General features: G+C 40.8%; 1 protein-coding gene and 1 long non-coding RNA gene across 3 annotated transcripts; one reads left to right on the top strand and one right to left on the bottom strand.

Moving 5' to 3' along the window:
* Positions 1-794: 794 nt before the first annotated feature.
* Positions 795-2,392, bottom strand: LOC120021535. The gene is made up of 3 exons (XR_005472527.1): positions 2,307-2,392; positions 1,307-1,451; positions 795-1,201 (listed from the first exon to the last, which is right to left on the bottom strand). It is a non-coding gene; the product is annotated as an uncharacterized LOC120021535 (long non-coding RNA).
* A 5,892-nt stretch (positions 2,393-8,284) lies between these two features.
* LOC120021805 (torsin-1A-like) lies at positions 8,285-26,746 on the top strand. 2 transcript variants are annotated; one of them, XM_038965659.1, is made up of 5 exons: positions 8,285-8,586; positions 20,861-21,126; positions 23,882-24,057; positions 24,767-24,894; positions 25,256-26,746. In XM_038965659.1, exons 1-5 carry the CDS (start codon positions 8,400-8,402, stop codon positions 25,498-25,500), a joined length of 1,002 nt encoding a protein of 333 aa, XP_038821587.1. In that variant the 5' UTR covers positions 8,285-8,399; the 3' UTR covers positions 25,501-26,746. The 2 variants fall into 2 exon arrangements, with proteins under 2 accessions (XP_038821587.1, XP_038821586.1); XM_038965658.1 differs by having other exon boundaries at positions 20,861-21,135.
* Positions 26,747-27,898: the final 1,152 nt, after the last annotated feature.

The following is a 27,898-nucleotide window of genomic DNA, read 5'->3' as shown; positions in this document are numbered from 1 at the left end:
CCACTGAGAAGGTAAGGCAAGCCATTTACTCTCTACAATACAATAATGCCCTCTTCTGGTAGGTCTATGGATTAAAAAGTGGCATCAACCATAGCTTTTGATCTATATTCTTTCTAAAGACTTAAATAGTTCTGTCTCTTTTATAAATCTTTTTTTTATCAAACAAACATGAAGTAAACCAATCATAGTACGCTATACCAGAAAATAGCCTAATATTCTGGATAGGAGTGGCACATTTATTTGTGATCAAACATTCAGACATATTGGTCCTTTAAACCTTGATAACTGAGTTTACTGTTTTTACATATAGAAAATCAATATTATGCAACCTTGTTGAACTTTCACCATCTCTTAGGTTTATATTGCACTCATCTTCAACTCACCCTTACCTATTCTAATTTCTCCTAGCTGACCAATGGTGTTAACAAGTGTTATATATCTATGCAAGGGAGACATAATTATTATATATATTTTTTAATCTAGTCAGATAAACACTGGCAGGTAGCCTAGTGGTTAGAGTGTTGGGCCAGTAACTGAAAGGTTGCTGGATCGAATCCCCAAGGTAAAAATCTGTTGTTCTACCCCTGAGCAAGGCAGTTCACCAACTGTTCCCTGCACATGGATGTCAATTAAGGCAGCCCCCTGCACCTTTCTGATTCAGAGGGGTTGGGTTAAATGTGAAATACACATTTCAGTTGAATGCATTCAGTTGTAAAACTGACTAGTATCCCCCTTCTTTTTTTATTTTTACTAAATTAGTGACAGGTGCCTTGTGACCGAAAACTGGACGGAAATGTAATTAATTAAAAAACAATTTATTTAAGTCTGCAAAAATAAATAACTGTACATTTTCACAGGAGGGGAACATTGAACATCAGCTCACACCACATGCCACACCTGTACAAAATGTGGAAAACAACACTGGACACTGGACCATCGTTAGTCTGGTGTCTCAAGCAAGTCTGTGACGAATTACGCCCTCACCCAGGCTGGGGGCATGTCAGCGTAAATGCCTACATACAAAGGGGCATCCAGAGGAACAGTGGACATGCGAAGAAGGCGGTCGGGCAATCCACTGCTGGCCGCCAGTTCACACTGGACCAACGTTGGTCTGGTGTCTCTCAAGCAAGTCAGTGCTGAATTGTGAACTTCCCATGCTGCTCCTGGTCAACAGCGTCCAGCCAATCCACCCCTGCTGATGCTTGTTGAGAGAGGGAGAGAGTGTTAAACTACTAATTGTCGACCCAACATTAGCAAATATTAAATTACAATTTCTAAGCTTCTCATTTATTATAGAAAAACTCACCCCAGCACTTTCTGAGGCATGTCTTGGAGCCAAGAAGGACATCACCATCTTCTGCTGGTCTTCACCCCACCGGGGGAAAGACAGAAGCCTGGGGTAGATCACACAGGGCAGGCCGACCGCGAGGCAGGAGCGAGCGCTGGTGGTACTTGTACGTCCAAGGGTTCATACATAATACATACAGAGAATATATAAGTGACAGCTACAGTATTAATCATTCTCAACACCATGAGAGCAAATCTACAGCCAAGCAGCAGTATAAATGGTAAGTGACAGCTACTAGATTTAGTTAGCTAGCTATAGGACAAAGAATGCATAGGCCTATATGACAGATACAGGACGGGAGTGTCACCATGGAAGGGTTTTCATCTTTGCAAAGTACACACTGCATTTATGGAAAGCATGTAGTAAAGTTGTTTAGCATTCAATGCATGTGAGATCTAACGGGCAAATAGTAAGACTAACGCAATGCATATCATCCCTTACTGTAAAGTATTCACGCTTGCAGAATGTCAAGGGAATTGAATAGCCTACCAAACAGCATTAAACTAGCTAACATAATACATGTATTAGCTAATACATGACTGATACTGCCACATAAATGTTCAATATACCTGTGCCATACACTGGAACCGAAAATAAACTACTGTAGCATGATAACATTACTGTACTGTACTGTAGCCTGCGTCACGTGCACACGATCTCACAACTTCACAGACGTCTTATACCATAAATCAAAGCACGAATTTAAGCGATAGTGTGCATTAAAATAGCTACGATTGTAAAAATATGATTGAAAATGCAGAAAAGCGGTGGCTGATTCAACCGGTAAAGTTAGCTACGGATGCCGAAACCAATGCTACTGTACGTGCATCATAGGTAGTTGACACCAGAGATCACACTGTATAATAATGTTTACAATTCGCTTTTCCATTCTTACAACTTCACAGATGTAGCAATAACATTACAATCGATTTCATGCAAGCTTATGCAATATACTTACTCTGTAACTATCTCTCCGTGTGATGTAAACAATGATAGGATGCGGGGAAAGTGTCATGGCCGCCGTTTGTTTTCTGAAAATTCGAGTTGGGGCGGTGGCTAAAGTCAAAGGGCGAATACGATTGGACCACACGTCAAACGGGCGATGGTGGTTGGATACAGTCATTTCTGGGGTTCCACTGTCTGTCTATAGATTATATAAATGCAGAGGGTGGCATAGTGGTTGAAGCTCAATTAAAGGTTTTTCAGTAAGAAAGAGGGGAAGAGAAGTTAAAGTCTGTCAGTATTATTAATGTTTGAGAAGGTTGTACCTAAGAAAGTACAGATGGGCTTCCTGGCTTTCACTGATAGAGAGTGTCCCACCTCCATTAAGGTGTTTTAAATGCCAAAGAATGGGACATGTAGCGGATCTGTGCAAAAGAAAGAAAAGATATGCTAAGTGTGGAGGGGAACATGATTATGGTGAACGTGGGAACAATGTCAAAGTTAAATGTAGTAATTGTGGGGGGGAACACAGTGCAGCATTTGGTGGATGCCAGGTGCAGAAAGAGTCCAAAAAATATAAAATCACTCATAATGTCTCTTATGCAGAGGCTGCAAGGCAGAATGGTGGAACTATTAGGCAGAATGATGGAGATAACAGGGCTACTCCTGGAATAAGTGGACCTACTGTAGGAAATGTTGCTCATGTTGGTCCAGACACGGATACAAGACCTGTTCAGAAATCTTGCTCTCACAAATGTGTTGTTTCAAAGGACACCTTAATAGTTAATCAGATTGACTTTATAGCCTTCATTGGAAATATTATCATCCTGACTGTGTTTGTGGAAAAAATAACTGCCAAGTTGAAGATCATTGTGGAAGCAGCAACAGAGTTTTTAAGAGTTACATATGTTACTATCGCCATGATTGTTGATATGTTGACTCCTAATAATACTAATGAGGGAATGTCTCAGTATGATGATAATTAGAGTTATGATTTTTGTTATCCTTCCAGAAGCCTTATTGCTAACTGTCTGGAGTTTAAGAAATAGGTAATAGATTTCGAGATCAAACTTCATGTGATATGTGTTCAAGAAACATGGCTTAGACCACATCGTGATTTTATTATTCCTGGTTATTGTTCAATCAGATCTGATAGATCAGCTAAACAGGGTGGTGGGTCTGCTACGTTCATAAGGGAAGGTCTTGTATATCGTAATATAACTGTCCCATATGAATGTTTAATGGTGGAAATCTACAGTGAAGGTAGTAATATTAAGTTACACAATTTTTACAACCGTTGTCGTCAACTATCATTACAGAGGTTTGATGAAATATCAGGAGAATTGGGCTCTAGAGAGATATGGTGCAGCGACTTTAATGCACATAGTAGTTTATGGGGAAGCACACATACAGATGCTAATAGTACTATTGTGGAAGATATGATGGAAACGAGCATTAGCATGTCTTAACGATGGATGTGGTACAAGAGTTGACACTGTTAGAGGGGTTACATCCTGCCTGGACCTCATAACAGCTTCTAACTTTATTGCATCTATGTGTGAATGTAATGTAATGAATGATTTTACTGTTAGACGTGATCATTTCCAGATTTGGTGTACCATAAACTTTGATGTTACTATTCCAGATAGGGTACCATTCAGAAGATGGGGCTTTCATGAAGCAGACTGAGAAAAGTTGAGATCATTGCTTAAAGTCTATTGGACAGTTGTTTTTAGAGAGGCTGGTTGATGTATGTGCTCCCTCTGTGACCTCAGATATTGAGTGCTGCGAATGTATATGGACCAATGAGTGAAGTGGGTGAGAAAATGAAGGTGGTTCCTTGGTGGACTGAAGAGTGCAGTCGAGAAAGACGTCGAGAAAGAAACAGGGCTTAAAGAGTGTTGCGTAGGAATATGACTCCTGAGAATCTAGTTGATTTCCTCTAGTATGTAGGGTCATTAAGTCTGTCAAGAGAAATGCACGGAGACAGTTCTGCTTTACAATAGGCAGGGGTACTGAGCTGATAGATTTATGGTCTATGTTGAATAAAATGACTGGAAGAATCAAGTCCACTCGAATTCCATTTATGGTTGTGGGTCAAAAAATGTCCGTAACTGATAAAGAAAAAGCTGACTTGTTAGGGAACACATTTGCTAGGGTACATAGTGGGGTTACTTTGGATGAAGTATATAAGCAACGCAGGTGTGAGATTTTAAATGGTCATGTTAATGTGTATAAGAAAAGAGATACTGTTGACTCTTCTTTAAATGCTGTTTTTACCATACATGAGATGTGTTCAACCTTAAAAGGCTGTGGATAAACAGCCCCAGGTCATGGTCAGTTGTGCTATGTAATGTTTAAGCATCTACCTGATAAGGTCCTACATGTTCTCCTTTGATTATTTAATACAATTTGGAGTGAGGGGGTTATACCTTCTGGTTGGAAGCGTGCAGTAATATTACCTTTTGTAAAGCCTGGCAAGGACCCTTCATGTGCTGATAGTTATAGACCAATAGCACTGACCTCTAACTTCTGTAAACTGATGGAAAAGATGATAGTCATATTTCCAGTCTTATTTCCTGGAACATAGAGGTTTATTGAGTCAATGTCAAAGTGGATTCCGTAAAGGTAGATCTACATTGGATGCATTAGTAAAGGTGAACAATGAAGTTGAAAAAACTCTGGTCATGAAAGAAGTAATGGCTACTGTCTTTTTTTACATTGAAAAGGCTTATGACACTATGTGGAGAAAGGGCCTACTGAATAAGATTGAAAGAATTGGTATTGGTGACAGATTATATAATTGGTTTTTGGCCTTATTTAATCGATCTTTCCGAATTAAAATAGGAGCATTTATATTTGATGCCTATGGAGTTGACAATGGTATTCCTCAAGGCAGCGCTATCAGTCCTATTTTCTTCAACATTATGATTAACAATGTGTTTTCGAATGTAGGTAGGGGTATTGGGCTTCCCTATATGCTGATGATGTGGCTATTTGGAGGGGAAGGAATGTCTCTCATGTGATCAAATCTATCCAACAAGCTATAGTGGATGTTGAAAGATGGTCGATTGACTGGGGTTTTAAATTGTCAGTGGCGAAGTCTTGTTGTATGTTCTTCTTGAATAAGAAAGTTGCAGATAATATACAGTTGTTTCTGTATGGACAGCCTATAAGGAGGGTTTCTAAGTACAAATATTTGGGTCTATTGTTCAATGAGCGATATAAATGGGAAGATAATGTCATAAATGTTGAAACAAAGTGTAAGAAGGTGGTGAATCTTATGCGCTCGGTCTCTGGTTATGAATGGGGAGCTGACAGACAATCGTTGATTGATATTTATAGAGCTCTGATCAGGACGACAATTGATTACGGGTGTATAGTTTATGGAACAGCGCCTAAGATATGGCTTCAGAAGCTGGACAAAATCCAGTGTATAGCTTTAAGGATATGTATTGGTGCATTTAAATCAACATCTGTATGTGCCTTACTAGTGGAGGCAGGTGAGATGTCTTTGGATATACGGCATAAAAAATGGTCATTAGCTTATTGGCTTATGTTGAAAGGCTGTGAGGTTGAGCATCCCACTGCTACTGTTCTAGATGATCGTTGGGAACATACTAGTAGACAAGGTAGTGGTTTTGGTTGGACAGTTGGAAAGCTTTTTTATTTTTATTTAACTTTTATTTAACTAGGCAAGTCAGTTAAGAACAAATTCTTATTTGCAATGACGGCCTACCCCAGACAAACCCTAACCCGGACGACGCTGGGCCAATTGTGCACCGCCCTATGGGACTCCCAATCACGGCCGGGTTGTGATACAGCTTGCTCATGAGAGTGGTTTGAGGGATTTGGAGACTGTCCCTTCTGTGGTGATAGGGGATGTTCTTCCATAGTTACTCCCAGATCCTGATGTTGATCTAACCTTGGTAGAGAAAAGGAAAGATTGGTCAGAAGTCAATGATATAGGGAAACTGGTTGATAATTACATTGGTAGAAGTTTTTAGGCTTTTTAAAAACTTATTTTCACAGATGGATCCAAGGACCCAGATAATGGGCGCACAGGAGCAGTCGTTTACATTCCTGAATTTGATGTGCAGATACGGGTATGTAGAAGACTAAGAGATTAACTTTCAGTATACTCAGTTGAACTGTTGCCGATAATAATTGCCCTCCAGTGGGTGGAGGACATACAACCTGTTAGAATTATAGTATTGTAGCGACCCGCACAGGCAGCTGTGTGTTATGTGTTAGGCTAGGAGGTGGTTGTGAGGTACTTACCAGTACCCAGTGTTCGCAGGGTACTGGTAAGTACACATGCCAATCAACCTGCTATCTGCCAATCACGGGAATGCCTGGAATGTTCTGATGCCGGGCATCCTGGCAGTTGGCGGAGTGGCGTGGGGGGGTTGGGCAGGGGGATGGAGCATTGGAAGTTAAGACCAGGTTTAGCCTTTGTTCTCTCTCTTACGTCTGGCCTTCACAAGAGAAGGTCACGGTTGGCTTGTGGGTTATCTTTAATTTATTTGGCGTGGGCTACAGCCAAACAGTAGCCTGTGTAAAGTTGGGTTAATAAACCGTCAATTCGTAAACTCAAGCCTCTGTCTGGACAATTGTTCCTTTATGATCTAGTCAGGTCATTACAGTATGCTCAGATTCTCTGTCTGTGTTGAATAGTTTATCATCAGGTAAATCTAATAGGAGTGGCCTACTATTGGAGATATTAATGTTAAGGAGAATTGAGAGAATGGGTGTATTAGTGAGATTCTGCAAGGTCCCAGCACATTCGGGTGTGGAAGGGAATGTAATTGTAGACCAGTTAGCCAAAAAAGCTTTGAAAATAGATATAATTGATATTAATGTTCCACTGGGTAGAGTTGAGGGCAAATGTAAGATCAAAGTAATTTTTATAGATGTGTAGGGCTTTTTTGTATTTTCTCAAAAGTACTGATTTAGGAAGGAGTATTTAGAAATGTTGTAAATCGTGATTGACTACACACTACAGCACAACAGGTGGCGGCATGCACGGACCGCCATTATATCATAGAAGAAGCTCGAACCACAGAGTTGTGGCTCGCTCAGGTGGTGTTTTGGCTATACCATTTTGTATCTAATTTTACTTAACCTAGTCTGCAATCAAGTTTGTTTAGGTAAATATACACAGCTAGCTAGTAAACACTGCCAAAGATGCGACTGTTTTTTCTGCTGTCGAACGTCACTGCGACGATTGATGCCATCCAGTACCAGCATAGCGGTTGGTATGTGTTTGACTATTTTCACGAATGTTGTATACCAGAGACGATCTCTTAATAAAAACAGAGCAGGTACATTGAACATTTAGTATCGGTGTGGTAACGTTTATTTTTGCGGACATTTCCTAGATGTATTAAAAGCGTTGCAATTATTTATTATTTATTTTTAACATATCCTTGTTTTTAGTAAGTAAAGGTATTGTGGTCCTTCCTTAGCTACTTGCATCTCCCTGGCTCAGTCGGAACACCTCAGGCCCTTAACATTGTATGCTTTTTGAATATAATTTGCGGTTTTAAATTTGAAATGCCGAATGACATCCATGTGACAAACCATGTTCGAACGTAGCCGATGTTGAATGTGATCTTTTTCTGGCTGTGGGGTAACGAGTGACAACCAGCAAAGTCAAAATGGGCTATATCGTAAAAATTCATAGATAAAATGTCTTCATTTAAGGTTAGTCATAGGGTTTGCGGTGTGGTTAGTATTGTTTAAAATCCGATTTTAAATAGATAAATTGTGTAAATAGGCGGGATTTTGCCATTTGTAGCTGTTTATTATGTCGCGCTCATATGTTAGTCGGAACTAGGAAACTCGGAAATGCCCGATTTGTTTAATTGAACGCTGCACGTGTATAATTTAACAAGTTAGCAATTCGGATATTCCGAATTTCGTAGTTCCGACTATGATGTGAACGCAGGATTATACCTGGTGACGACAATTTTGCTACAAATTAGTTTTTGCTGTGTTGGTGTCGCATAGTGATTACGTAGGAGGAAATAGCTGTCTTGCACTTTTTCTAATGTCTTTGCACTCCTAAATTATAAACTAGGTAGCTAAATGTTTATATGAAGTGAAAATGAGAGCAACATACAAAACCTTTTTCGTATTTTATGTTTTGATATCGAATGTTTTTGTGAACGCGTTAGAACCAATCTCAACCACATTTGTGTTCGGTTTGGGAGTTGCAGCAGTGGGGCGGAAATTGTACAATTATGTATACGATGAAAGGTGCAATTCAAAATGGATTGCTTTTAATTCAACAGGTATGTGTACAGCTAAATATTAAGTGGTTGATGTGTTACGTGGTTTACTTCGACTTTGATCATGTAGACAGTCAGTCCTTTAAAATGTTTAATCTTGTAATTGCTCATCGAGCTTCACCAATATGCCTACTTTAGAATGCGAGGGTTGACTTTAAATATTGGGTGGGTGGCGGGCGGCTTGAGAAAACGATAGCTTAAATCCATAAATGTAGCAGTCTTGTGTAGTTCATATCTATAGGCTACATAGAAGTTTGTCATTTTTATTTTAGGCTATCTGGCATTAGTGCATAAACCTAAGCTTTGGAACGGGCAGAAAAATCGATCGGCGTAGACAATAAGAACTAGTAGGCAACGTTTACATGCACGGAAATAATTTGATATTAAACTGATTACGTAAGTAGGCAGATTATGCCATAGTCTTGTAAACACCATACTATGCTTATGTTAATCGTCGTAAAATCTAAATTAACACCTCGTTTTCTGAGTATCTTCCGAATTATAAGGACATCTAAACACCTTAATTGGCGTTCCAAAGATGTGTTTGATCTGCGCATATGTCTGCAACAGTAGCGCAAGCCTACCAGTTTAGCACTAGTGAAGTGAGTTAGGAACAACTGAATCTATGCCTCCTATAGTTTTAGATCAGGGGTGCAACTTTGGTTTTAGAAGTGGGTGGGCATAGCCATAGAGGGGGTCCTCCCTCAGAATGGTTTTGGGCATCTATAGCTCATTTACTCCATTTCTACTAGGACTGTCCCCAATAAACCAAGAGTAGTCTTTTCTTTTGAGCAATCTATTAATTGAAATTTTAAAATGTGTATTTTTCCATATATAGACACACCCTATGTGTTTTAATAAAATCAACTGTATGTACTGAACCAGTCAGATGCTTTTAGCACGCTGTTTGATTAAAAGGTTAACTTCTTGTTAGTCTGACCGCGTTGTCAGATTTCGAAAAGGCATTACGGCGAAAGCATACCATGCTATTATCTGAGGACAGCGCCCCACACCAACATACTTTTTCAACCAGCACATGCGTCACAAAATCACAAATGGCGATTAAATAAGTCACTTACCTTTGAACATCTTCCTCTGTTTGCAATCCCAAGGGTCCCAGCTGCACAATGAATGGTAGTTTTGTTTTGATAAAGTCCTTCTTTATATCCAAAAAAAGTCAGTTTAGTTGGGGCCAATGATCTCAGTAATCCACTCTTTCAACATGCATACAAACGAATCCAAAAAGTTACCTGTAAAGTTCGTCCAAGCGATGTTTCTAATTAATCCTCAGGTACTCTAATATCTAAATAAACATTAATATTTAAGACGGAGAATAGTATGTTGAATAGGGAAGATAAATAACGAAGTGCGCGCACCTCATTCACGTGCCAATAAGATCACTTTTCTAATGAGAAACTACTTGGAGTTCTTCAAACTACTTTTTTCAAAAAACAAGCCTGAAACCCTTTCTAAAGACTTTTGACACTAGTGGAAGCCATAGGAACTGCAATCTGGGTCCTATCTATTAGTATATCTAATAGGCAACCATTGAAATAACCTGTGACCTCAAAGAAAAAAATCTGTATTGATTTTCCTTTGGTTTTTGCCTCCCATATCAGTTCTGTTATACTCATAGACATTATTTTAACAGTTTTAGAAACTTCAGAGTGTATCCAATGCTATCAAGTATATGCATATCCTAGCTTCTGGGCCTGAGTAACAGGAAGTTTACTTTGGGCAGTCAGTCATCTGAAATTCCGAACAAAAACCAGTCTCCAAAACAGGTTAAACAAAAGAAGACACATAAATTACTCAAAGGGAGCCGGAAAACAAGATAGCCTAACCAGAATTTAAAAAAAACTGTTCCTGACCCGCCTTCTCCTACTGGCCTTCACAGATTCTGCTGTTATGCTCCTGAAGTTGCCGGTAATAGGCTACACCAGCGGTCGGCATTCTTCTCCATTTGGAGTGCCAATTTATCTTACCATTTCTATCAATTTCCGTGCCAGTTATGATTTTCATATGCAATTTTGTGGAACGGGTTCATTTAATTTATAATAGTATTTTTTATCTCTAAATCAGTCTGTGGTTAATCTACATTCTATCTAAATTAAAATTATACAAATATAAAAGTAACTTTTATTGCCATTTGCCAATTATGTAATAATAACCTACATAAAGCCAACACATACACACATTACAGCCTGCAGGTAGAAAATAAATATAATATAAATTACATTTGCTACGCATGGCTTGTCTGCAACGATCTTGAAACATGGTATCAACTATCAACTGGGTTGCCCCAAAACTTGTGCTAGCAAACTTGAGTCATTGTATAAAATAGTCTGGGCCCTCAGTTTCCATTGCCAGTGATCTCTGGACAGACACAGCTGTAGGCTTTTTGTGCAAGGGATAAGAAGTAATCAGGTATTTTATGATGTTTCCACTGGATCAGAGCATTACATTTTTCCCTTTCATGCCGAGTGGTTATCGAAAGGGAGAGAGCTGGAAATATTGTTCAAATACTTTGAGAACCTATTGTCATTCACAATTGATTGTAAAAGCAGACTTTGTTTACTTGCTGTTTTGAGGTGAAGAAAAAATTACTTTGAGAAGCTCCACAGCTCATTAGTGGGTGTGAGTATGTGAGTGGGTGTGAGTATGGCGTGCAGGCCAGGTAGACTAGTCCTACTTCTATATGTGTAATCAGGTGCTCGTCCTTACTCAACATTAAAACAAAAGACAATGAATAAATTGATGTAAATGTAATGAAATAAATCAAACTTGTTTCTCACAAGTGTAGCATAGGTTGTGAGTTCTGCAAAACACATGTCCACTCTGACAATGAGAACTAATGGTAAATTACTTTAATAAAAATATTGAATGCATTAACAGAAATTACCATAAACAAACGTTGCAGATTAGAAATTAAGGGAATTAACATTAAATGTAGGCTACTAATGTAATGTAAACTCAGCAAAAAAAGAAACGTCCCTTTTTCAGGACCCTGTATTTGAAAGATAATTTGTAAAAATCCAAATGTATTTTACCTTTTATTTAACTAGGCAAGTCAGTTAAGAACACATTCTTATTTTCAATGACGGCCTAGGAACAGTGAGTTAACAGCCTTGTTCAGGGGCAGAACGACAGATTTTTACCTTGTCAGCTCGGGGATTTGATCTTGCAACCTTTCGATTACTAGTCCAACGCTCTAACCACTAGGCTACCTGCCGCCCTATAACTTCACAGATCTTCATTGTAAAGGGTTTTAACACTGTTTCCCATGCTTGTTCAATGAACCATAAACAATTAATGAACATGCACCTGTGGAACGGTCGTTAAGTCACTTAAAGCTTACAGACAGTAGGCAATTAAGGTCACAGTTCTGAAAACTTAGGACACTAAAGAGGCCTTTCTACTGACTCTGAAAAACACCAAAAGAAAGATGCCAGCGTCCCTGCTCATCTGCGTGAACGTGCCTTAGGCATGCTACAAGGAGGCATGAGGACTGCACAGGTGGCCAGGGCAATAAATTGCAATGTCCGTACTGTGAGACGTCTAACACAGCGCTATAGGGAGACCGAACGGACAGCTGAGCGTCCTCGCAGTAGCAGACCATGTGTAACAACATCTGCACCGGATCGGTACATCTGAACATCACACCTGCGGGACAGGTACAGGATGGCAACAACTGCCCGAGTTACACCAGGAACACAATCCCTCCATCAGTGCTCAGACTGTCCGCAATAGGTTGAGATAGGCTGGACTGAGGGCTTGTAGGCCTGTTGTAAGGCAGGTCCTCACCAGACATCACCGGCAACAACGTTGCCTATAGGCACAACAAACCCACCGTTGCTGGACCAGATAGGACTGGCAAAAAGTGCTCTTTGACGAGTCGCGGTTTTGTCTCACCAGGGGTGATGGCGGATTCGCGTTTATCGTCGAAGGAATGAGCGTTACACCGAGGCCTGTACTCTGGAGCGGGATCAGTCATGGTCTGGGGCAGTGTGTCACAGCATCATCAGACTGAGCTTGTCATTGCAGGCAATCTCAACGCTGTGCGTTACAGGGAAGACCTCGTCCTCCCTCATGTGGTACCCTTCCGGCAGGCTCATCCTGACATGACCACTCCAGCATGACATTGCCACCCTAACATGACAATGCCACCAGCCATACTTCTCGTTCTGTGCGTGATTTCCTGCAAGACAGGAATGTCGGTGTTCTGCCATGGCCAGCGAAGAGCCCGGATCTCAATCCCATTGAGCACGTCTGGGACCTGTTGGATCGGAGGGTGAGGGCTAGGGCCATTCCCCCCCCAGAAATGTCAGGGAACTTAGAGGTGCCTAGGTGGAAGAGTGGGGTAACATCTCTCAGCAAGAAATGGCAAATCTGGTGCAGTCCATGAGGAGGAGATGCACTGCAGTACTTAAAACCTCTTGGCGCACCGATCCCTTTAGCGGGATCATTTTCGTCAACATCCACTGAATTGCAGAGTGCCAAATATATATATATTTTTTTAAATAGTTAATTTCATGAAATCACAAGTGCAATATACCAAAACACAGCTTAGCTTGTTGTTAATTCACCTGTTGTCAGATTTTGAAAATATGCTTTTGTAACAGTATAACTTTAAACCGTCCCCTCGCCCCGACACGGGCGCGAACCAGGGACCCTCTGCACACATCAACAACTGACACCCACGAAGCGTCGTTACCCATCGCTCCACAAAAGCCGCGGCCCTTGCAGAGCAAGGGGCAACACTATATCTAGGTTTTCAGAGCAAGTGACGTAACTGATTGAAACGCTACTAGCGCGTACCCGCTAACTAGCTAGCCATTTCACATCCGTTACACTCACCCCCCTTTCAACCTCCTCCTTTTCCGCAGCAACCAGTGATCCGGGTCAACAGCATCAATGTAACAGTATAACTTTAAACCGTCCCCTCGCCCCGACACGGGCGCGAACCAGGGACCCTCTGCACACATCAACAACGGTCGCCCACGAAGCATCGTTACCCATCGCTCCACAAAGGCCACGGCCCTTGCAGAGCAAGGGGCAACACTATATCTAGGTTTTCAGAGCAAGTGACGTAACTGATTGAAACGCTACTAGCGCGTACCCGCTAACTAGCTAGCCATTTCACATCCGTTACACTTTACAGCGAAAGCAATCCAAGCATTTGTGTGAGTTTATCGATCACTAGACAAAACATTACAAACAGCTAGCAGCAATGTAGATTGGTCAGAAAAGCAATACAATTAATCGCTTACCTTTGATGATCTTCAGATGTTTGCACTCACGAGAGTCCCAGTTAAACAATAAATGTTCCTTTTGTTTGATAAAGATTATTTTTATATCCAAAAACCTCCATTTGGTTGGCGCGTTATGTTCAGTAATCCACAGGCTCGTGCTAGTCATGAAGGGCAGACACAAATTCCAAATAGTTTCTGTAAAGTTCGTAGAAACATGTCAAATGTTTTTTATAATCAATCCTCAGGTTGTTTTTAACATAAATAATCGATAATATTTAAACCGGACGGTAAACTATTAAATACAAGAGAGAAAGGAAATATCGAGCTACCACTTCGCGCGCATGAACTAATCAAAGGACATCTGGCATTCCACTGACTCGATTTGATAAATCTCGCTCATTTTTCAGAATAAAAGCTTGAAACTATGTCTAAAGACTGGTCACACCCTGTGGAAGCCTTGGGAAAATGAATCTGGTTGATATCCCTTTAAATGGAGGAAAGGCAGGCAATGGAACAGGGATTTTTCCAAATAAAAGGCACTTCCTGGTTGATTTCCTCAGGTTTTCGCCTGCAAAATCAGTTCTGTTATACTCACAGACAATATTTTGACAGTTTTGGAAACTTTAGTGTTTTCTATCCTAATCTGTCAATTATATGCATATTCTAGCATCTGGGCCTGAGAAATAGGCCGTTTACTTTGGGAACCTTATTTTTCCAAACATAAAAATACTGCCCCTTAGCTTCAAGAGGTTAATGCAGCTGGTGGCCACACCAGATACTGACTGTTACTTTAGATTTTGACCCCCCCCCCCCCTTTGTTTAGGGACACGTTATTCCATTTCTGTTAGTCACATGTCTGTGGAACTTGTTCAGTTTGTCTGTTGAATCTTATGTTCATACAAATATTTACACATGTTAAGTTTGCTGAAAATAAACGCAGTTGACAGTGAGAGGACGTTTCTTTTTTTGCTGAGTTTATGTAATGGGGAATTGATACACAGCAAACAATGCACACAATGAAGTTACGAAACAATGAATGCCCACAAAATGGCAGAAGAGAGTGCATTCTGGAGAGAGACGTGCCTTGTGCATCTGAGCCACAATCCCCATATTCTTGAACCGTGGCATCCTCGCGGCCTCGTCAATGGATTAGTCCACTGAGGCATTCGCAAATCACACAGGTGTCTCTTGGGCCATGAAAAAAATGTATCTATTTATGACTGCTCGACTAAAGTAAATTAAATGGAGCCCTTTTGTCATACAGTAGGCTATTCCATATAAGGCACCCAGACCTTATGAATGTTGCACAGTAGACCCTTAATCTTGTAATAAATCAAATCTAGTGATACATCTTGACATTTGCCATCCATTGTGACATTCTGGTAGGATAACCAACCTTCCAATGAATGGCGACGCGTTTCTTAGCCGCTATAAATGCTAGGTTACAGTTTCTTCTGATAAGTCTCCAGTATCAACATTTCCAAGCAAACAAAACCAGGGATAAGGGAGAATCTGTCGACATGCCGAGATAAAATAATATACTCTTTGCCAGAATATAGCCAGCCTTCACAAGATCGTAACATATGCAAATATGTCCCCTTTTGTGTTTTCCACATCCAGCAGAGCAATTACATGATATTCAGTTTCATTGGCATGTAGGATGTTCTGTGGATGATTTTAAACTTTAGTAATTTATGTCTGAGATTATATGAACATGACTGTGCATTCAAAGATATCTTTATCCATTCATCATCATCACTGACCGTTCACGATGACAGTGTAGTCTGTTCATACCGTGTCTGTTTGAAAAGTAGGGAATTAGCTAGGGAAACTGACAGATCAATAATGTTACATTGCTAAACTGACTCTAATAAAAATAGTCTAAAATCGTTTGGCCGCTGGTTTCATCGTTTAATTCAGGTCTAGTGTGATTGAGACAAATAATATCTAAAGTTTGTGAGCTAGCCAGGTAAAGTTAGCCAACTTTTGGCTAGCTAATGGTACATCAACTGGCGAAAACTAGCCAAGTTAGTTTGAAACGGGACAAAAAGGCTACAAAACATTTCCATACACACAACAGACTCTGTAGCTAGAGACTTGAGATGAGCTGGCTGTAGTAGCTAGCTAGCTACACTACCGTTCAAAAGTTTGGGGTCACTTAGAAATGTCCTTGTTTTTGAAAGAAAAGCACATATTTGTTGTCCATTAAAATAACATCAAATTGATCAGAAATACAGTGTACACATTGTTATTGTTGTAAATGACTATTGTAGCTGGAAATGGCTGATTTTTAATTGAATATCTACATGGGCGTACAGAGGCCCATTATCAGCAACCATCACACCTGTGTTCCAATGGCACGTTGTGTTGGCTAATCCAAGTTTATGATTTTAAAAGGCTAACACAATGTGCCATTGGAACACAGGAGTGATGGTTGCTGATAATGGGCCTCTGTACGACTATGCCAAAAGTTCCCGGATGTCGTAATAAATTTGCCAAAATATGAAGTATACACGCAGAGGACACGTTTTCTGTACTTTAGGGCCCATAATGCAATTCTTCAGGAAATGGGCGTGGCTTCACATCGTTTTCAGATTTGAAGAAAATGGCGGAAAATATGCAGCTGAAGCAAAACGAGAGCGGATACAAATTTGTTGCTTTAACTAATTATGACAAATGTTAAGAAAATGTTGAGCAATGTAATGACTTTTCAAATAAGTTACCTAACATGTTATGTTGGCTGACAATTTGTTAGCTACGCTGTCCTTACGAACCACATAGCATATCATTACAGCAGTATGTACTGGTATGTTAGCTAGCTACCTAACATTAGTTGGCTACTTATACATCAAACTTGCCAGTATATTAACTATAGGCTATCTAACTAACTACCCAACATTTATTGACTTGATTGTTCCCTCATTCTTAGCTAAATGGTATAGTTGTTGTGCGTTCTCAATGGACATTCGGGTGCTTTCGTGAATTCGCTCTAGCTATCTACTCTGATTTCAGAGCACTCTCATCTGAGTGTACCAGAGCGCAGAATAATGAATTTACGGGCGGTGCCAGTAAACGTTGGTAAAAAAGCGTAAATAAATTGTTTCCAGGAGCACAGTTAGTCACCAATGGATAACATGACAACTTCCTAACCAGCTCTGCTAGGGCGAGTAAAATGGTCCGAGTGGTCTCATTTGTGTCTGGAAGTAGCTAGCAAGCTAGCCAACGTTAGCTTGGGTGCTTGACTGCCGATGTAAGGCCAGAACGCTCAAATCAACCCTACTCTTCGGCCCAAGCTTCCAGTGTGCGCTCTGAGAGAGAAACGGTCAGAATTTACAGACGGACAAGCTGACAATGCTCTGATTTTATGGGCACTCTGGAACTCCAAATTGAATTGAAGAACACACCGACGTCGTAAAATGCCTAACTAATACTTTATGCCAACTAGCTAGCAAGAGGTTGCATAGCAACAACTACTTCCGGTAGACAAGCAAAGAGCTAGTACACTCAACTGAAAGGATACAGTTCGTTTACAGTATACTAAAATGAACTAATAGTATGTAGTGTATATACTCATTGTAGTATACAGTATGTTAGCTATAGCTGTGTTCGAATACCCATACTATCTAAATCAGGCCAAAAAAATATCCTGCACCCCCTGACAAAAATTGTTCCACCATCTGACTGTAGCCTACAGCGCAGCTTCTATGTTAGGGTTGGGTGCGGGCCTCAGATTTTCACGTTATCACGTGTCGTGACTATCATTGTGATGACATGCTGTTTTATCAAATCGATTACCTAACGTTTAATTATTACTTGATTATATTAATCATGCAACAATTAACTCATTAGTAACGCGGGGCACCACGGGAAAAGTTTGTTTAATGAGTTACTGTTTCCCGAATTAACTCTAGAATATCAGAATTTCGATATTATATTAGTCATTAATTATACTTTTACTTTAGTCTCATTTTGAACGTCGTTGACTTCAAATCTGCACAAACGCTAACATAAATGATGAATCGGCGATATACAAATTGGCTTAATTATTTATTTACTAACTAAATCACACAGAAATACATAAACACACACACAGAGCATAGTTATTGGTTACTAACACAATGCAATGATAGGTTCCTAGTGGACTAAACCGATATGATGGCTTGTAACACAATATGGCGGATTCAAAAGAGAGGGAAAGGGAGAGGCAAAGGAATTCAACTATCGGGACGTTTGTAAGCTATGCTCATGGGAATATGAATACTTTGCACATGAACGACCGCTCATTCGACAAGAATTGCAATGTACATATTTACGCCTATGTCTTTCTCTGTCATCCCTTTGTAGAACTCGATGTTCTGTGAGAGGTTTTCGAGGGATGTAAGACTCTGGTCGTGTAAGTCTCTGGTTGTCCACCAGTGTTCGCAACGTCCTTTGTAGTTGTAGTCGGCTTTTGTTCTGGAAGTGTTAGTTAGAATGTATACTACAAAACTGTACCACGAGGTGTTCTTGTCTACGGTTGAATTTCCTAGACTATTTTACATATATAGTTGAAGTCGGAAGTTTACATACACCTTAGCCAAATACATTTAAACTCAGTTTTTCACAATTCCTGACATTTTTAATCCTAGTAAAAATTCCCTGTCTTAGGTCAGTTAGGATCACCACTTTGTTTGAAGAATGTGAAATGTCAGAATAATCGGAGAGTGATTTATTTCAGCTTTATTACATTCCCAGTGGGTCAGAAGTTTACATACACTCAATTAGTATTTGGTAGCATTGCCTTTAAGTTGTTTAACTTGGGTCAAACGTTTCGGGTAGCCTTCCACAAGCTTCCCACAATAAGTTAGATGAATTTTGGCCCATTCCTCCTGAGAGAGCTGGTGTAACTGAGTCAGGTTTGTAGGCCTCCTTGCTCGCACATGCTTTTTCAGTTCTGCCCACAAATTTTCTATAGGATTGAGGTCAGGGCTTTGTGATGGCCACTCCAATACCTTGACAGTGTTGTCCTTAAGCCATTTTGCCACAACTTTGGTAGTATGCTTGGGGTTATTGTCCATTTGGAAGACCCATTTGCGACCAAGCTTTAACTTCCTAACTGATGTCTTGATGTTGCTTCCATATATCCACATAATTTTCCTGCCTCATGATGCCATCTATTTTGTGAAGTGCATCTGTCCCTCCTGCAGCAATGCACCCCCACAACATGATGCTGCCATCCCCGTGCTTCACGGTTGGGATGGTGTTCTTCGGCTTGCAAGCCTCCACCTTTTTCCTCCAAACATAACGATGGCCATTATGGCCTAACAGTTCTATTTTTGTTTCATCACACCAGAGGACATTTCTCCAAAAAGTACGATCTTTGTCCTCGTGTGCAGTTGCAAATCGTAGTCTGGCTTTTTTATGGCAGTTTTGGAGCAGTGGCTTCTTCCTTGCTGAGTGGCCTTTCAGGTTATGTTGATATAGGACTTGTTTTACTGTGGATATAGATACTTTGGTTCCTGTTTCCTCCTGCATCTTCACAAGGTCCTTTGCTGTTCTGTAATTGATTTGCACTTTTCGCACCAAAGTACGTTCATCTCTAGGAGACAGAACGCTTCTCCTTCCTGAGCAGTATGACGGCTGCATGGTCCCATGGTGTTTATACTTGCGTACTATTGTTTGTATAGATGAACGTGGTACCTTGGAAATTGCTCCCAATGATGAACCAGACTTGTGGATGTCTACAATTTTTTTTCTGAAGTCTTGGCTGATTTCTTTTGATGTTCCCATGGTGCCTCTGCTTGACATCGAGTTTGAAGGTTGGCCTTGAAGTACATCCACAGGTACACCTCCAATTGACTCAAATTATGTCAATTAGCCTATCAGAAGCTTCTAAAGCCATGTCATAATTTTCTGGAATTTTCCAAGCTGTTTAAAGGCACAGTCAACTTAGTGTATGTAAACTTCTGACCCCCTGGAATTGTAACACAGTGAAACAATCTCTGTAAATAATTACTTGTGTCATGCACAAAGTAGATGTCCTAACCGACTTGCCAAAACTAGTTTGTTAACAAGAAATGTGTGGAGTGGTTGAAAAACTAGTTTTAATGACTCCAACCTAAGTCTATGTAAACTTCTGACTTCAGCTGCTGACTGTGAATGTGTAGTCTCGTCTTCACCTTCGTATACTGGTCTTGTAGTTTTAACCATTACGTGACATCCGGTTTACACCGTCCGCCGGCTTGGTCTAATGTAAATTTCGTTAGGACTACTTTATAAGCACTCTGGCAAAAGGGGCGTTCCATCCTTTTGGCATAATGTCTGTGCTCACGTGGGCGTGGTTACTGACTTGGCAAAGTTTATATGAAAAACAATTATCTAATTTAGAAGGCTAAAATCACATTTTATCTTCTCAGAAATAGTTTCATATTTAATCATATGTTTTACAACAGATGTAAATCTAACTGGAATGTGTACACCCTTTAGAGATACCGTTATTTAGTTTTACCCTCCTTAATGATATTACAAAACAACAAAGGATATGATAGAATTATTGTTTGGGTCCACATCAACCATTCCAGACGTTTGAATATTAAAGCTAATGTTCCATTGTCCAATCTTTTGATGTTTGAAGTTTTGGCAAGAGTGTCTACACACAAAGGATTTTTGACTTCTCCATACTGCAGTGTAAGAGGGAGAGAGTTTTCGACCAGTCGTTAAAGTCATACAACCGGCCCCACTCCCCCTCTTCTTCCTCTCTGGTGGTGGGGGGGGGGGGGTCTGCCATCTTTGATCCTCACCCATGAGGGAAAGTCATGACAGTCGGGTGGTTGTGCATGGGTTATTAGCAATTGCGGGCGGGCGGGTGCGAGTGAACAAACAGCTAACTCGTGCACCGCTAGCCTACTTAGCAGCTGTGCCATACATGCATAACTAATCACTTTATTAAGATAACCACCTATAATTAGTATAGAAATAATGGTGGTGCATTCGTAGCACATGTCCCATTGATTGACACTAATAATCAACTCCTTCCCTGTCATCAGGTTTGGAAGTGGCCCTAGATCAGAAGCTGTTTGGTCAACATGTTGCCTCCAGAGTCATCCAGAAAGCTGTAACGGGTTTCATGAACAATAAAAATCCTAAAAAGCCCCTGGTGCTCTCTCTACATGGCTGGAGTGGCACAGGGAAGAACTTAGTCAGCCAGTTGATAGCTGAAAACGTCTACAAGGAGGGCATGGCCAGCAGTTTCGTCCATCAGCTTGACTTTACACGTCACTTCCCTCATCGGGGTCAGCTTGAGAACTACAAGGTTAAACAAGTACAGTATTTCACTTTTTAATGTGTATAGTATTGCATACTAGGTGTGTCCAATCAATTCTGTAACCACTCCCTCTTCAAATTAGGGTTAATTGGAAAAGCTGTTCAAAAGAGGACATTCTATTATTTCTTTGTACTCCCTGACGAAGGCCATGCAGCCGAGACGCGTCGGATTTTTTAAACCTTGTTTCTATTGAACATGCCATACAAATGAAGAGTGCCTTGGCCATTATATGAAGAGTGCCTTGGTCCTTCTTTTTTAAGTATTTTGTTATATTGAAATGTATTCCCCAGTAACCGTGGCAGGGAAATTCTCAATGGAGAATTAGGCTGTAAAAAAAAAAAAAGAACCTGTGGAATTCAAATCTTACCCTACAAGGTCTGGAGTACTGTTGGTTTTCTGATCTACCTGGTAATTAATTGCACCCACATGGTGTCCCAGGTCTAAATCAGTCCCTGGTTAGATGGGAAGAATGAAAAAGAAAAAGCAGTGGAACTGGCTTCAAGGTCCAGATTTGGATTTGAGGGTTCTATATGATAGGGAATGTACAGTATCAGTCAAAAGTTTGGACACACCTACTCATTCCACGTTTTTTAAAAACAACTATTTTCTATATTGTAGAATAATAGTGAAGACATCAAAACTATGAAATAAAATGGAATCATGTAGTAACCAATGTGTTAAACAAATCTAAATAAACTTTGTTAAAAAGAACAGCTCAAATAAGCAAAGAGAAACGACAGTCCGTCATTACTTTAAGACATGAAGGTCAGTCAATACGGAACATTTCCAGAACTTTGAAAGTTTCTTCAAGTGCAGTCGCAAAATACATCAAGCGCGATGATGAAACTGGCTCTCATGAGGACCGCCACCGGAATGGAAGACCCAGAGTTACCTCTGCTGCAGAGGATAAGTTCATTAGAGTTACCAGCCACAGAAATTGCAGCCCAAATAAATGCTTCACAGAGTTCAAGTAACAGACACATCTCAACGTCAACTGTTCAGAGGAGACTGCGTGAATCAGGCCTTCGTGGTCAAATTTCTGCAAAGAAACCACGACCAAAGGACAAAAATGAGAAGAGACTTGCTTGGGCCAAGAAACACAAGCAATGTGAGATGTCTTTGTGAGATGCAGAGTAGGTGAATGGATGATATCTGTATGTGTAGTTCCCACCGTGAAGCATGGAGGAGGTGTGATGGTCTGGGGGTGCTTTGCTGGTGACACTGTTGTGATATATTTTGAATTCAAGGCACACAACCAGCATGGCTACCACAGCATTCTGCAGCGATATGGGCTATTTGACCAAGAAGGATCGTGATGGAGTGCTGCATCAGATGACCTGGCCTCCACAATCACCCATCCTCAAATCAATTGAGATGGTTTGGGATGAGTTGGACCGCAGAGTGAAGATAAAGCAATCAACAAGTGCTCAGCATATGTAGGAACTCGAAGACTGTTGGAAACGCATTCCAAGTGAAGCTGGTTGAGAGAATGCCAAGAGTGTGCAAAGCTGTCAAGGCAAATGGTGGCTTCTTTTGAAGAATCTCAAATATAAAATATATTTGGATTTGTTTAACTTCTTATGGGCAGGTGGGACGGTAACGTCATCAAAATAAAGCTTAACTTCTTGTTAATCCAGCCACTGTGTCAGATTTCAAAAAGGCTTTACGGCGAAAGCACACCATGCGATTATCTGAGGACAGCGCCCCGCATACAAAACCATGAAAAACATATTTCATCCAGGCAGGTGCGACACGAAAGTCAGAAATAGCGATATAGAAAATGCCTTACCTTTGATGATCTTCTTCTGTTGGCACTTCAAAAGGTCCTGGTTCGATAATGTCCTTTATATACATAAAAACTCAGTTTAGCGGGTGTGCTTCAGTCAATAATCCACCCAGTTTCGCTCCATCAAAATGCATACAAAATTAATCCCAAACGTTACTAATAAACTTTTCCAAACAAGTCAAACAACTTTTATAATCAAACCTTAGGTACCCTAATACGTAAATAAACGTTAAAATTTAAGACGGAGAATCGTTATTGTTATTACTGGAGAAAAATACCAAAGGCGCTCTCTTCCACGCGCATGGAAACACTACAGCCAAAATGGGAGCCACCTAGAAAAACTACAATTTCTTGCTCATTTTTCCAAAAACCAGCCTGAAACTCTTTCTAAAGACTGTTGACATCTAGTGGAAGCCCTAGGAACTGCAATCTGGGAGAACTTGGCCTTATAATAAAAGTGATAGCCGTTGAAAATAGTGGTAGGATGAATTTGTTTTGGGGGAGGGATAGTTTGTCCTGGGGGTTTCGCCTTCCATATCAGTTCTGTTATACTCACAGACACAATTCTAACAGTTTTAGAAACTTTAGAGTGTTTTCTATCCAAATCTAGCAATTATATGCATATCCCAGCTTCCGGGCCTGAGTAACAGGCAGTTTACGTTGGGCACGCTTTTCATCCGGACGTCAAAATACTGCCCCCTACCCAAGAGAGGTTAACACTATTTTGGTTACCACATGATTCCATATGTGTTATTTCATAGTTTTCATAGTCTTCACTATTATTTTACAATGTAGAAAATAGTAAAGAAATGAAAAACGTGGAATGAGTGGGTGTGTCCAAACTTTTGACTGGTAATGTATATCTGAATTAAAAAATATATATTTTGTGGCTTTCCTGTAAGCTATCTTCACTGCTGTAGATAAGCCTGTGTTTTTACTGCTGTGACCATCCCCCAGTCTCAGCTGCAGCAGTGGGTCAAAGGCAACGTCACCAACTGCCCACGTTCCATGTTCATCTTTGACGAGATGGAAAAGATGATCCCTGGCCTGATTGACTGTATAAAGCCCTACCTGGATTACTACGAATATCTGGATGGGGTCTCATACCGCCAAGCCATCTTCATCTTCCTCAGGTAGGCCAGACAGACCAGCACTGTGTGATAAGAATTCATGTGTTACTTTTGGAGACTTTTGTATTTTTTAAATTCTGGATTTACAGTCAAATATAGTAGTCATCCATGATCTTATCTTTCTCACAACTTAACGACTCGTTGTAGTGACCATGGTTTTACTTATTTGATTGACAGCTGACTTTTAGCTATGGCTCCCAAAACTAAAGTTCAATTACTTCAGATTTTTTATTTAGCAAATAAAATCACCACACATGAACCTAATGCATTTAGAAACTACCCCATGTCCGGACCAGTGAGGAAGAAAAAGAAAGTTGAACCCAGCTTAAAATGGCAATACACAATTTTTATGGGCAACCTGACCAAATTCACATAGAAATGTGAGTAATAGAGCCATCATTCTACTTGAAACCAAGTCTAAGAAGGAGTAGGTCAGTTATGTGCTCAATTTCTATGCTTCCCATTCTTAAGTTTTGTTTTTGTCTTTTTACTTTTACTCATTTTTTTTACACCAGCTTCAAACAGCTGAAACAACAATATTATTAGTTGAAGAAAATATATTTCACAGTAGTTTAGATGGTACAGTGATTATCTACTAGCTTATTTTGTCACATAAACTGAAATTAGACAAACTATTAGAGTTTTAGCAACAAGGACATTTCTGCATAGTGAAACTTTAATATCTACTAGTTTGTTTTGCTCATCTCCATAGCAACGCTGGAATAGAGAACTTCGCACAGGTGGCCCTGGAATTCTGGAAAGCAGGTCGAGACAGAGAGGAGATACAATTGCATGACTTAGAACCAGATCTCTCCCTGTCCTTGTTCAACAACAAGAAGAGTAAGCCACCTCTTTGCTGTCCTTCTTTAGGGCTGAAGCTTAACTTATGAACTTTGGTAACTCTTTTTTATATTTAACAAATCATGCACATGTTTCTCTAAGGTCAAGATTCTCTCCTTTATGCTACCAAGCCTGGGGTTAGAAGACTGGGGATGTTATTGGAGTCTTTTCAGACCTTCAATACAAAGATTACCTGTGATATCTATATTCTGTCCATCTGCCTTTCTTGCCCCTGCCCATCTTATGACTATCCTTATCCCCTAGGCACTTGTGTACATCTGAGAGGATTAGGTAAGCAATTGGTGGTAGCTTATTTTTGCCCATCTCATGACTGTGTCCCTCCCTCCCTTTCTCTGTGTAGGTGGGTTGTGGCACTCTAGTCTGATAGAGAAGAACCTAGTTGACTTCTTTGTCCCCTTCCTGCCTCTGGAGTACAGACACGTGCTGCTGTGTGGCATGGCAGAGATGTCCGCCAAGGGCCTGGAGCCCAACCAGGACGTGGTCGACAAGATGGCCAGAGACTTGCTCTATTTCCCAAAGAGCGAGAAGATCTTCTCCGTCAAGGGCTGCAAGACCATCGGCAGCAAGCTAGATTACTTCACGTAGTGCGTGTTTGAGGCCAACTACGTTGCTGCCGGCAGCTGCAGACTGACCGATCTAATCATAATGAGTAGTAATTTAGGAAGAAACGTGGTTTGTAGGTCTGATCAGTTGGTCTGCAGTTGCTGACGGTAATGTAGACGATCTCAGAGGGAACAGCTACTGTATCTATCTACCTCCTACTCTACTGTGTGCTCTTTCTTAATGAGAACATCTCCGCCAGTTGGAGTGAGGAAGTCCGTGACTGATGACCCGCCCCTCAGGCCTCCCACCGTCAACACAACCATGGAGAACATCAACGGTCTTGTTCTTATGGTGTCACTTCTCCCTGAAGATGGATTACTGAGAGGAGGGTGGATTTAAGAAGAGATACAAAAATATATTTAAAACACTGAGGGTAAACGCTATTCTTTTTAACCAATCAAAGTGCTTGTTCCTGATTTTGTTTATTCTGTAAATGATTATCTCCAAATAATGATTTCCTTTTTCATGGAATTCTGCTGCACATGAACTGTGGCAGGTGAAAATTAGTTGTGTATTAGAAACAAATGTGGTTTAAAGTTACAATCTGAAATACTGTAGAAAAGGCCCATGGAGTTGGTGGAAGAATCCTTTAATTCATGGCCACTTACTCAGCTTGGCCAGGGGCGCTTTAATTAGGTCAGGTGGAAATGTCCGACAGATCTCAACTCCATAAAAGAAGGAAATCTCCATCGCCCGATCTCGCTGCTTTCTCTTCCTTAACTCCGTCTAATCCAGAAGATCTGTGTGTCCATGAATCCACGTAAGTCCACCAAATCTGTTACCTTTCATCTGAACTATCTTTTGCGATCGGGAGAGTGGACCATCAGTTATTGTTTATAGTTATTACTGCGGAGAGCGGCTTGGAGCGCACACTTCAAACCTAAGGTCAATGATCACGGCCCTACGGATCATCACAGGCCAGTTATGCCATCGATATATGGTTAATATGTAATGACATGTACATATGAAGACACTTGAAAGGGTGAAATATGAAACGTCATCGTTTGCTGAACTGATCGATTCTGATACGAAACTAATGGGGATTATAGATTGAATAACCGATCACTGTTTGTATTATTCTTCTCATGATTATGATATATAGTTACGTGCATAAATGACTCAAGGATGATTCCTATTGACTTCTTAATGAACTGGTTTGTTGAATTCCCTAATTATGTTAATAATGAATGATTGTTATGATTTGATCTTTGTGATTATGAATTTGATTGTATACATGTTATCAATTTGATTGGATACATGTTATTCTGTTTCCTTTGTTATGCAGCACAGACTACCCAGTAAATATACCACTTTATGGTTAAAGGAATTCCTGCCTCAGTCTCATCCATTCCTCCCCACACAGATTCCACTGATCTTTCAATGGTCCTTTGAGCAGGATCATGACTGAACCAAAGACAGGTGAAAAGGAAATGGAGAAGGAAGAATTGTCTCCACTGGAAGGAAGGAGAGAGGAAGAAAGCAGCTGAGGGAAAAGTCTTGGAACAAATAAAAGATCCAGGAGCAAAGCCTAAAGCAACAAGGAAGGCTTCATCCTCAACCACCAGAAGAACCAGACAAGCACCTGGTTTCATCCTCAACCACCAGAAGAACCAGACAAGCACCTGGTTTCATCCTCAACCACCAGAAGAACCAGACAAGCACCTGGTTTCATCCTCAACCACCAGAAGAACCAGACAAGCACCTGGTTTCATCCTCAACCACCAGAAGAACCAGACAAGCACCTGGTTTCATCCTCAACCACCAGAAGAACCAGACAAGCACCTGGTTATCTTAAGGATTATGTGGTCGAGTTTCCCACATCAAAGAGCAAGCCCACCAGAGCTCAAAGTGGTGATCGATCAACTGTACGTTTCAGCCATCAACCATCCCCTCCGTGCCAAGGACCGGAAACTGCTTTGGGACGGGAAAGTGGTCTACAGGAAGAACCTATGGAGGAGGTAACACCCACCGCACAGGTCGACCAGCTTCCTGAGGCAGGCTCCGCTCACCCCTTAACTAATGGGAAATCGACGAGGCACTCTAGACGGAGTGAGTTCGACCAGTGGATACCCCTTTCGAAGTGGCCATGGCAGCCGCCATTCACTAGCCCTCAGCGATTCACAGACCGCTGTCCTACTAGCGTTGGAGGAAATTGAGCTTCAGATTGAGGAGGAACGACAGGCTGACGAACAATATCACCTATTGGATGAGCAGGCCCGTAGAGCTCTACAGTAATGGGAATTCATTGCCAAGAACCTGGCACAGCAGCGACGGCACCGTCAAGCAAGAAGGGAATTTGAGGAGGCACGAATGGTCTCATCCTTCCTGGAGAGGAACGAACAGGGAGTTGACCTGACCACCCCTCCACATGGACCTGACC

This window comes from Salvelinus namaycush, chromosome 26 (assembly GCF_016432855.1).
Source record: "Salvelinus namaycush isolate Seneca chromosome 26, SaNama_1.0, whole genome shotgun sequence".
In the NCBI taxonomy this organism is placed as follows: Eukaryota; Metazoa; Chordata; class Actinopteri; order Salmoniformes; family Salmonidae; genus Salvelinus; species Salvelinus namaycush.
The sequence above is the reverse complement of the archived record's forward strand: the minus strand, read 5'-3'. Positions and strand labels throughout refer to the sequence as shown.

Excerpts from the sequence above, each read along its gene's own strand:
- LOC120021805 (XM_038965658.1), top strand. The coding sequence starts at position 8,400 with ATGAGAGCAACATACAAAACCTTTTTCGTATTTTATGTTTTGATATCG. Across the intron at positions 8,587-20,860 it reads GATTGCTTTTAATTCAACAG|GTTTGGAAGTGGCCCTAGAT; the intron begins GTATGTGTACAG and ends CCCTGTCATCAG. Across the intron at positions 21,136-23,881 it reads AGAACTACAAGGTTAAACAA|TCTCAGCTGCAGCAGTGGGT; the intron begins GTACAGTATTTC and ends ACCATCCCCCAG.